Here is an 11,418-nt window from a genome sequence, read left to right on the forward strand (position 1 = left end):
CAAACTTAAGTAGAGAGCAAGTTAAATAAAAATATCACTTTCAAAAAAAAGTTCATGCCCACAGCACGCACACATTATATTCTGCTACTGATCAAAACAGTAGTTCACCTTATAGCCGGTTTCTTTGGAACTTTTGATTTCCTCCTGTGAGAACCCGTGCTTTCTAAAGGAACTCGGAGAAATGTCTATCCTCCTAAAAACAAAGAGACAGAACAAGAAAATGCCACATGAAAACCACTTTTTTGTCATTCAAGTAACATACAAATCAGACATCAAAATCATGCCACAAATGCCCTGACCAGGATAGCCCAGGCAAGCTTGATCTCATCAGATCTCAGAAGCTAAGTAGGGTCGACTCTTGGCAAGTGCTTGGCTGGGAGACCTCCTTGGAATACCAGCAGTCAGGAGGCTTTCTTCAGCCACCTCTCTGAATATCCTCCAGGTCCCCAGCCAGGGTCAGTCATCAGCGGTCACCATGACTTCCAGGTGCACACACACTCACACACACACACATACATATATGAAAAATACAAAAAAATACCCCAAAAAAATCATGCCGCAAACAACAACTGACCAACAATGTTCAGTTGACTCAATGAACAGATTAAAGGGTTCCATACAGGAGGCCAAAGCCTAATGCCTTGGCTCAGCCATTAACCTACCGGGCTGTCCTCAGCAAGCCACTACTGCTGCTTGGCTTTATTTGACCTGGCCAGCCCAGGCTAGCCCAACAGGGTCAGCCCTAGTTAGCACTTGGATGGGCAACCACCGCGGCAGTCCAGAGCTGCTACAGAGAGGCAGGCAATGCCTTGAAAACTCTACAGGGTCACCATACGTCAGATGCAACTTGACGGTACTCTCCCTAAATCACTGTTGTCTCGGGGAGGTTAAAAAAGCCAAGAGCATTCTGGAAATTTAAAAAGTGGCAAGCTATCTGGACCCTTCCCTACCTTGGTGATCATGCCAAGAGCCACCTACCTGTGGATTTCAGGGCTTTTGTTCTTAGCCGATTCCTGCTCTGCTCGTTTCAGGTATTTTGTAAAGCGTTCGTTCAGCGTCATTCCCGAAGACCCAAAGTGGTGCTCTGTTTATTTGAGGTGATGAAACACATCATAGAATTAATACTGCATTTAGACTCTAGGATGAGATTAAAAAATGAATTCTGCATGCACGTCTTCAATAGCTTAGGAAAGCAAATGATGTGAAAAATAAAGTGGGAGAGAAAAAGAAGAAAGGATTCACCTCCTTACTAAGAGATGTAGAGAATCTTTTCTCTTTAAAAACTATGGCTGGACCCCCTGTGCTGTACTACACCCACAAGAACTCTTTCCCCTAATGTAAGAGGTACTCCTAGGCTATGAGAAGGTTTCTCACATGAGGGGGCAGCACTGCTGCTAGAGCAGTAAATCTGCAGGATCCAGTCCTAGTCTTCTAACCCACCTAAAGCTAAACACCCAATGCGCCATTCTTCTCTCCCATGTGTATCCTGTTCCTAGTGGCCACTTGGTTTAGGTGAGTGACACTTCATATTTATTTTTTAAAAATCACTCTGTTTGGGTGATGGCACTTGTGAGATGGATGCCAAAAAGAAAGGAGCAAATGCTATGTTCTTTCTTACTAACTAGAGTACTGCATTTAGCTAACAGCTCAGTTTAGGAATGGCTAATTTTTCTGCACTAGAGCACCACCATCTTCTCCAGACACTGGTTGGAGGCCAGAGTGTACTTTGCCCCACAAATTGGCCTCTTCATGAGTAGTCAGGCTTTATAACAGTCAGTGTCATCAATAATGGCTTTGGGATTCCAGAGCACATCCCATTCAGATGTGGCTGCAGCAGTGCATACAAACCTCCCCAAAGGAGCTATGCCACTAAAGCGCTGGCTCTTTGGCAACTTAATACATTTTGCTTTAAATTCCTTCTGGCCTCTGCATGCAAGCAGCTATTGCTCCCCCACTCCCAGTACAGGTTGCAAATGCAAATATATCAGAAAAATAAAAGTGCAAGATGACAGTTTCAACTTTGAGATTTTTTTTACTCCTCCTGCTCTTACCTGCAAAAACCTTTACAACTGCTGACACTGCCAGATGTGCACTAGTCACAGTGCAGAAGTTCCATGAAAAGGAGGAGCCCATTAGAGATGAGCAGGGTGCCTTCCCATGTGTTCACCAAGTTGCACCCCCTTCTACAGATTAATGGCAACACGGCTGTTCTGGGGACAGACTTGCCCACCAAGCCAGCCCCACAATCACCAGATGCATCTGTAGCAACTCACCTTTTACATGATGTACAATAGTAACTATGTGCTGGGCAAAGAGCTCTGAGGGACTCCGCTGAGATTGGGCTGACTGGATGTGGTGAAAGATCGAGCGGAACTCCTGCTCTTTTTTGTTGCTGTGCACCAGATCACGACACAGCTTGCGCTCCTGAGCCAAAATTCCACTTGGGCTGGTGAGGAAACAGGCACACAGACACAGGTTAGAGAAGTCTGGCCACAATAAAGGCAATTTAATCAGCAGCTGCCAGTAATACAATGCACACATTGTATGTTTTATGTTGCCATAAAAGTTAACTGGTTGTGCTTCTACCAAGGTCTTTGTAAGCACTATTTCTGCATCACACAATCACCTGTAGGAAGGTTGTTTGATAGACGGTCCTGTGACAGGGGAATCATGGCTGATAATCCATGGGGGGAGCGCCAGATAAAGACAGCCTCAAATGTTGAGTTACTTGGCATGCAACCTTTTTGACTCATAAGAGACTTACTGGTAACAGTGCTACTACTGGAGCTACCACATGCTATTTTATGACAGAGCCCCCATCCCAGTACTGTGCAGGAGTAATAATCTTGGGGATTTCTTGGCACATTCCTGTTTTAGATCTTATGACAAATATTCGGATTTAAGTGGTATAGTATTTTCTGTTCACAATCTCTTTCAAGCAGTGAACTAAAAATATTTTGAAAAGCTCACTCCTTATAGGAGCAAGAATGTCATTTATGCAAATGGAATCTGGCAGCTGTAGAGGAAAGACAAAGGCTCTCATAAATCACAGCCAATGAACAGAAGAGTAAAACCAAATATGGCTCAACAAAAGTTCCTCTGGTCCAACATTTAATGTATTACATACAGATTTTACATTTTAGCCAAGGAGCTAATAGAGGCACATCTGCATTACCTTTCACACATCCTGATTTAGAGTAAAAATCCGATCAGCTGAGTTGAAAAGATTGAACTCCAACCATTTTTGCAAAAAGGTATTATTTTCTGGATCTGATCTCTTGTGTTTTGTAACTACTGCATGATTATGGTCATGATTTGTGTTTAAAAATCTGGAAAGATTGGTTCCATCACAATACAGACATTTCACTATCAGCAGGTTCATTTACTGACCAAATTAATTATCTGAAGTGCCATTAACAAAAAGAATCTAAGAATTCTTGATAGTTTCACCTGCTGATACACAACTCAAGAGTGATATCTGCCTGGTGACACTTTACATGGCTGGTTTTACATAGAAATTGGAGACTTCAAGTATTTCCAGGAAAAATTTCTCCCACTCCTGACATACTGTAATAGAAAGTAAATGGAACTCTCTCCCCCACTCTCAGGTATCTGTGATTTTCTGCTCTTCCTTCTGGGATTGTTATATTTAAGCCTCTCTCTCTGCAGCCTATTCAGTTTCATGACACCTACTTTGATTTTGGATCTTAAGATTGTCACATTTCTAGCAACAGAGGTATGGTTCAATTTGATTTCTGAACACATTCCTATGATTCATTTTTTTTACAAAGGGTTACTTGTCTATTCACTTTAGAGGTCCACCCCAGTACAAAGTGGTTTGCCCACTTTGGTTCTCCTTCCATCTTTTTGCCATCCATTCCACTGCAAAGACAAAAGATGCTGAGCCTCTCACCGTGCAAGATCCTCATCGAAAGAATCCATCCGGAGATTAACTTGAGTCTCACGAGTAATTGAAAAGGAGGACTTCCCAGTAGCTAGGCCATCTCCCCGACCACCTGCCTTCTCTCTACCCTCTGAGGCCTTTCTCGGAGGAGGAGAGGCAGCACCTTTTTCCTGGCCAGCCTTGTAAGTGGTGACTCGGAAATTCTTCTCTGGAACAAAGCCTCTGTGCCCAGCCTCTGCTCTCTTGGCAGCCTGCCTGTCTTCTTTCTTGGACTGCTCGGCATAGGAGTCCTCCTCCATCTCTTCCGCTTTCCTCTGTTTCTCTTTGGCTGCAGGCAAAAATACCAGGCCTTCCCATTTGCCCGCTCGATCTTCCTCCTGGTTTTTACTGGAGGCAGACACCGTCTTAGACAGAAACTTGGGCTCATCATCCTCATCTTCATCAAAGTTGGGATCCTTTCGCCCTTTGCCCTTCATTTTTTTGTCTGGCTCATCTGCCTCATCTTTGCCATAGTGGCTCTCCTTGTGGAACTCGGCCATCTTTTTTTCAAAGTCATCCCGGAGCTTATAGCGCTTTGGGGACTGACTTCCACGATAGACCTTCTCGGTATCAGCTTTAGGAGCATATGGATCCAGTTTTGCTTTACCATCTGCTAATCCCATCTCAGAGAAACTTCCCTTCTCCTTCATTTTCTCCTTTTCCACACTCATCAGTTTCTGCTCTTTATCTTTCCCATTCTCAGACTTTTGCTCTTCCAAGTACCTATTTTACAGAGACAGAATACACACAGGTTAGGAACTATGAAAGCTGATTGATCAGAACTGTGGGAAGGCACCTTGTGTCACTAATAAAGTTACTACTTTGTTTAGCTTCTTTCATCTGTGAATGCTTGGATACAAAGATATCTGTTCACAACAGGTCGTGTAAGGTGGATGTACAGAACTTAAGTACTGCCAATAAAATGGAATTGCAACTTGAGCAAAGAACCTATTTCCACAGCTAGAAGGGGAAGGAAATATGCAAAAGGTCTTACCCCACCTGCGTGTTCACTTACAAACCTGTTTGTGGAGAATTAACCCATCAATATTTTCACCTTGGACTGCTGTGCTTTTTTAAGTAACACACATTGGAAATTAAAGCCTCAAAAGCTACTTCAAATTTTGGAGGCAAGTCTCCTAGGGAAGCTAGGAATAATTCAAAACACAAATAGAAGCAAAAAGGTTAACGGGGAAAATATTTCATTGGGTAGGAGGAACACGAAAGAGCAGCAACCTTGTTAAGCTTGGCAAATCACCAGCTAAACTGCAGGATGCCTAAACTACCATGCGAGGGGGAGGGGGGAGTTAATGGCAATTCAAGGTGGATTTCAAAAGCACACTGGGGTGATGGTGAATGACATCACAAATTTAAGAGTAAAAAAATCTGCAAAGTGAGAATGAATATCCTTCTGAAATCAGATTTTGAAGGACCTGGGATCAACTAAAAAAAATTATGAAAAGCAAAGCTATATTTCCCTACCAAGTTAATGGTTTTATTGCCTGTTTTTCCTGAACTCTGAGCTTGGGAAAACAAATAATAAAGTTAAAGCAATACTACTGCCCAGAGCACATGTACCAGTTGCCACCTCAGTGGCTGTGTGCTGCTTAATTTTTGCTGGATATGCAGGCTAGCTTTTGCACAGCTGTCACCAGCATTTGCCAGGAGTTGAGCTCATGGGTTGATTCCAAAGGAGGGCAAAAATCCTGTGCATTCTTTCCAGAGCCTCATCAAGCATTTCTAAAATTAAGACTGGAAACTCTTCTGCTCCTAAAACATGATGCTGATGGTGCCTGGAAATCTGACTTTGTTTAAAAAAGCAGTCCTGTACCCTGGAAGTTAGAAGGCAACACCAGAAAATCTGAGATGTACATTTTTCTTCTATTTCCTCTACTTCTGAAGAAGTCTGAGGAAACATCTGTGCACTATGGATCTAAAAAGTGCACCAGGTACACAAGAAGCCCTAAGCCCCATTTGACCTGCAGAAATTAAAGAGGTTTCCTCCTCTAAGAAGGCAACAGCTGTCATTCTGGGACAGAGCAACACTGTTCTATCTATCTATTCTCACCTACAGAACAAGAGGGTGAGTTCTGACCCCATTCACTCCCACCCTCTCTGTAAATAAGCCTGGACATTTGGCTGCCATGATATAGAGCCATCACTAATCTCACAAGCAGAAGAAAATTTGAGTCCAGTGGCACCTTTAAGACCAACAAAAAATATTTATTCAAGGTATAAGCTTCCATGCACACGCACGCTTCTTCAGATCACTTTGTTGGTCCTTAAAGGTGCCACTGGACTCAAACGCTGTTCTGCTGCTTCAAACCAACACGGCTACCCCACCTGAATCTAACCTTACAAGTATTTTTCTAACCCTTTTCAAAGTCCATTATACTGATGACAATTATGGGCAAGGCTCTATGTTGATTTCAGCAGCAGGAAGTCATGTACATTTCTTAGGAAGATATCCTCACTTCATACTACAGTACTAACAAAAAATTATATACAAAACTGAAAAAAATAAATGGAAAGGATTGTTATTTCTGAAGCTGTATTGCCCAGTCCTCATTCTGTTGCTTCTATGAATGAAATCAGATCTGAACGGGAGTGGCACTTTTTCAGTGGCGCCACCTGTTTCTGGGGAAGCCCAGTAAGCTACTCAACCATCTGCCTTCAGCCATTTGGTTTAAATGTTATTTGCCAAGGCTTTTAAAATTATGTTAATAAGTTATTCCTGTCTTACCAAGCTTTTCAGACTTTAAAAATACAATTTTAATTTTTTATTGTAATAGAGTTTATATCATTATGCATGCCGTCTTCATCAATCTGCCATTTGATGAGAAGCCTAGAAATGCCTTAGGTAATCAAAATCCCATAGAAGTTAAGCCCAAATAGCCAACCATATCCTGTTAAAATATTTAACTGCTCTTACTGAAGTTACTTCACTGTTTCCGTAACAGATGTCCCAAACTTTTTGATTAACCTAAAGTTTAGTTTAAATAACTTAGGCTTAGCATAACCACAAACCTAGCTAGACCAAAGGGCCGGAAAGGCAAGCAAACATTCAATAAATTTAAACAGGAGGAATCAAGACAGCTTGCCTCTTGGAGAAGGCTGACCCCATTTCCTCCTTCTGAGATGCCCCATAAATGGAACCAATTGTTGTGGGGCTTTTGCACACGGGGCTCTTCCTCGTTGGACTCAGGCCTGCTAAGTTATGCTCAAACTGATGTGAGCCTGCCTGAAAGGAGCTGCTGCTCTGCAGAGTCGAGCCCATCTGGGAAGGGTTAGATGATGTTGGGCTGGGCTTCTGAAGCGGACTCGGCCTGGGGGACCGGCGCCTCACCACGACAGACTGCAGGGGGCTCTTTAATGCTGGGCTGCGCTCTTTTGGACTCATCTCTGTCACCGAGGCCCTTGAGGCTGAGCTTGTGCCGTAAGTGCCCACTTCTTGCCAAGGCTTTGACCCCTCTGAGGATTTGGCATCCTGGGCAGTTCCTCCGGAGAAAGGCTGTTCCTTGGTGTCATCTCCTTGGCTGTCTCCAGCACCCTGAGATCCTCGTGCATCTTTGGAAGAGGACTTCCTCTCCTTTACAGATCGACGTTTGGAGGATTCAGCTCTGCTGTGATTAGAGGAGGACCGAGATGAAGACGACCTCCTTGACCTATCAGATGAAGACTTGTCAGAATTTCTAGAATGGCTTCTAGATCTTGGTGATGGAGACCTTCTCTTGGGTGACCGTGACCGTGAACGGCCCCTACGAGGGCTATAAGCTTGGCGGTAGTTTTGCCAGTTGGACCTGTAATTTCCATAGCCACCTCGATTATACTGGCCCCATGGGTAGAATCCTCTATTCCTTCCACGGAAGTAATATGGCCTCCGATACCCTCTATTATGCCCTCGGAAATCCCGATTCTGGTACACTCGTGGATGGTTTCTCTCCCTGTTGTGAGATGGAGAATATGACCTCGAACGGGACCTAGAACTAAGAAAAAGAAAAGGTATTTGAAACGACTATATCTAGTATTGCAGCATTCTGATTGAAAAATAATAATGTGCACCTTTTTGCGTGCATTACTCCCCTCTGCCCATCTTCAAGTTTGGTATATATCACAATGACATTTTCCCTCCTATACTCCAAGGGCATCCCAGGTAATGCAGATGGACAAAAGGTACTACTCCTGCTGAGACTGGAATTTACCTAGAAGACTGATGTTTGGGCACCTAGGCGTACACCTCCAAAACACCACCCCCAAAGCACTCACCTTCCAGAGATACTGCACCAGAAGACGAATCACACAGAACCCACCAGTATCTTAACCTATGCTAATTAGTGAAAGCCATCCTTCACAGATAAAACTTATGGTTATCACAAAAAAATGGGGTTTCAAGGGAAAGATCTCCCAACAAGAAAAAAATAGGTTTAAGACAGGAAACGGAGAGATCTAATCAAGCACTATTTTTGCTTCCTGAAAGGGAGGTAAACAGCCAAGAACTTTAGAACTTTCCATCAATAAAATAACTCCTTTTAAGACAGAAGAAATTTACCCCTAGTTTTTAGCAAAAGAAAGCAAGGCCAGAGCACACCCTACAAGAAGCATGGGCATAAATATCAAGCACACAAAGGGTATTCTGTACATGACAGCTACAAGATGAAGCTCCGTGGGAAAAATCTCTCTGGTGGAAAACAAGCTAACAATCTGAACAACACTATTAAATACCCCACTGACAGGGCAAGGATTAATTTCCATAGACTAAATACTACGAAGTGTTTTGCACAATACAGAAGAAACCTGATTAATTCAAATGGACCATTAATATGACTAGGTGTAAGATTTTAATCCTAAAGAGGAGCTAAATGGATCATATAAAAATGCAATTTGAGAGAATGGAATGGGAAAGAGGAGAGTTTCCATATGCTAAATAGATCCTTTTTAAAAATCTCAAACAAAAGCAAGCTTTAGAACAGTAAACGTAATGTTTGCAAGAACCAGAAATGGTTAGTACAAATCTGCACAAGAGAAGTTGCTGCCTTGTCTCCTGCACTAACGCAGTCTCTTTTGCTGAGAGGAAGAAAGGTAAGCAACTCACCTCAGGTACTGTTTCATTCGCAAACAGTTTCAGCAACCTAAGATGGAACAGACATGCATACAAGCCTGGTGCAGGTGGTGAAAATGAGCCAATTAAGATGTGTTCAGAAAGCACTAAACAGTATGTGCAAGAGCTGGTCCCCAGGTGGCTACTGTATTGCCTTACCAATTACTACCGAGGGACTTGCTCCTTCCAAAAGCCATTCTACCACTTTAGAGGCACAGAACTTGAAAAATTACCCTTCAAAAAACTGTGAAGACCTTTCATGAGAAATCATTTGAAAAGACACAGAACATGAAGTGTAGTGGACACTGCAGACAGGTGGAGACTGGGGTGCTTTTTTCCAAAGACTTCTGTTGGCCTATGTAGTTTTCAGCCACAACACTAACCTTGTATCTTAAGTTCACAAACCACGCACTGCGGATGGAATGAAAGAGACAGGCTACTTGCCAACTCCTACCCTCTCAGGATCTAACTAGGTTTGAAACAGAGTTAAGGGGAAGCTCCCAGAAAAGCCATTCTCAGTCTCCCAATCCAAGCACCTAAAAGCAACTGCTATTTCTTCCTGCTACAAAACCCACCTCTGCCAGGGTGCTAAGCTCATGCCAAATGATTTGTATGCACCAGTCTCTTCCATTTTGCTTCCTAGCCAAGACTCACAAAACCAAGGCCACACCCATAGCTGACCCTTGCCAGGGACATTTTGCACACCACGCTGACACTCCATTTACCACAGTTCCCCTGAACGCAGCTGGACATCCCCAACTTGTTGTAAAGAGATATCTTGTCTTTCAGCTCCTCTCCTCCATCTGGCTTTGTCTTCTCCTACAACTGCCCCCCTCCCATAGTATTTTGCTGTTTTTCTGTACCTTGTTCAAAAACCATGCAATATTAACAGTAGCTCTTGCGCTTCCAGCCCAGCAGAGTTCAGTCTTTCCCTTTCCCTTTACAGTTATTTCAGCTAAACAAAATGAGTGTTAATTTTTTAGAACCCTCAAATTGTAGTTAAAGTGTTCTTGAAAAGTAAACCAGCATCATAAATAGACATGTGAGGTTTCAATTTGCAAGATGTGCCAGAAAACTGCTCCATGGGGATTATAAAGAACAACTCGGCTAAGTGAATCCAGGTTTAAGGAATAACTGGAACCACATTAAAAATTAATTATTTCTCCCAAGTTTCAATAGCAAGGATATTCATGAGACACAGAAAATTCATATACCAGCTTCGCCATATCATTTTCTACTTTTATCAGAAGTGGAAGGATAAGGAATTTAGGTTAGATATGACAGCTCTGAACTTGAACACAGACTCCTCATCTGCTTACCGAAGCACAGGGCAAGAAATACCTGTCTAATATCCCTTCAGAGTAACTATTCACCTTGCTACTATAATTTACAGCATTCAACAGTCACAAGAATGCCAGAAACTGGCCAGCCACTCAGATCCCCTGCCGACAACCAAATCAAAAAGAAAGCCAACTACTGAAAAAACTTTCCCAAGGAATCTAAAATAGGAGGTAGGGTTAAAAAGCTACTCTTGACATGGCTGAGCAACAGCCATTTTGAGGGAAAGGTTATAAAAATAGAATGAGCTGGCAGACAACAAAAGCAGTAACTTGAGATGGCAGAATATTTAAAATAATCTGGAATCCAACAAGGGGCTTTCTACAGGACAGCTCCAGTTTGCGCACAAGTAAATGAAAGACCCTCAGAACACTATTAGATGCAACCAGCAGCACTTACCTGAGCCTGCGTTTCCTTGACCGTGAAAGAGACCGGGACCGAGACCGAGACTTTGAGAAAGACCTGGACCGAGACCGTGATCCAGATCTTGAACGAGAAGAACGAGATCCTGATTTTGATTTATTTGTTTTTGACATCTCTGCTACCTCCTTGGCTTAAGCCTGTCAACACAAAAGGAAAGATAAACAAAAAGGTCTATCACACTCAAGCTTCTTCACTTGGCTGTTCTAAGTTTAAGAACAGTACATTTATCTTCCCAAAAACAAAACAAAACAAATCCATTAACTATTTAAATAGAATGTTAATTTACTACTTGTGTGCTCTTTTACTACAGAAAAAATTCACTCTTCTTACTGCCCATATATGTAAAGCCATTTAGAGTCTAACCACAAAATGCGAGTTTGTCCAAGCTTCTTGAAGCCTTCCCATATGATTTGAAGAAACAGACACAAAATTCATGGTCTGCCACAGCTGAATCTTCCCCACATAGATGAATGTACACTTAAACGCTACCTCTAAGGATGAGGTATTGGCTCTGTGAAAAGCCCTGGTGCTGGTAAACCAAGTTATACACTTGTCATAATCAAGCAGCCACTAGGGACTCCTGTTGCAGCCAAAATAAAATCGGGAGTCCTTCCAAGTA

At 42.7% G+C, this 11,418-nt stretch overlaps 1 protein-coding gene across 4 annotated transcripts in view; it reads right to left on the minus strand.

Moving 5' to 3' along the window:
• The window catches only part of THRAP3 (thyroid hormone receptor associated protein 3), a 36,295-nt gene that overhangs the window by 8,614 nt on the left and 16,263 nt on the right, over nucleotides 1-11,418 (minus strand). For 2 of the 4 annotated variants that reach the window (XM_015417780.1, XM_015417777.1), the window contains exons 3-8: nucleotides 10,776-10,936; nucleotides 7,042-7,926; nucleotides 3,914-4,666; nucleotides 2,274-2,446; nucleotides 979-1,084; nucleotides 109-193 (exon numbers count right to left, since the gene is read on the minus strand). In XM_015417780.1, the coding sequence (XP_015273266.1) occupies nucleotides 109-193; nucleotides 979-1,084; nucleotides 2,274-2,446; nucleotides 3,914-4,666; nucleotides 7,042-7,926; nucleotides 10,776-10,912 (2,139 nt within the window). In that variant the 5' untranslated portion in view covers nucleotides 10,913-10,936. Of the gene's footprint in view, nucleotides 1-108; nucleotides 194-978; nucleotides 1,085-2,273; nucleotides 2,447-3,913; nucleotides 4,667-7,041; nucleotides 7,927-10,775; nucleotides 10,937-11,162; nucleotides 11,263-11,288; nucleotides 11,325-11,418 lie in introns of those variants that run through there. The other 2 variants (XM_015417779.1, XM_015417778.1) reach the window with 2 other exon arrangements.

The sequence above is a fragment of the Gekko japonicus genome, unplaced genomic scaffold (genome assembly GCF_001447785.1).
Source record: "Gekko japonicus isolate JY-2015 unplaced genomic scaffold, Gekko_japonicus_V1.1 scaffold203, whole genome shotgun sequence".
NCBI classification, from domain to species: Eukaryota; Metazoa; Chordata; class Lepidosauria; order Squamata; family Gekkonidae; genus Gekko; species Gekko japonicus.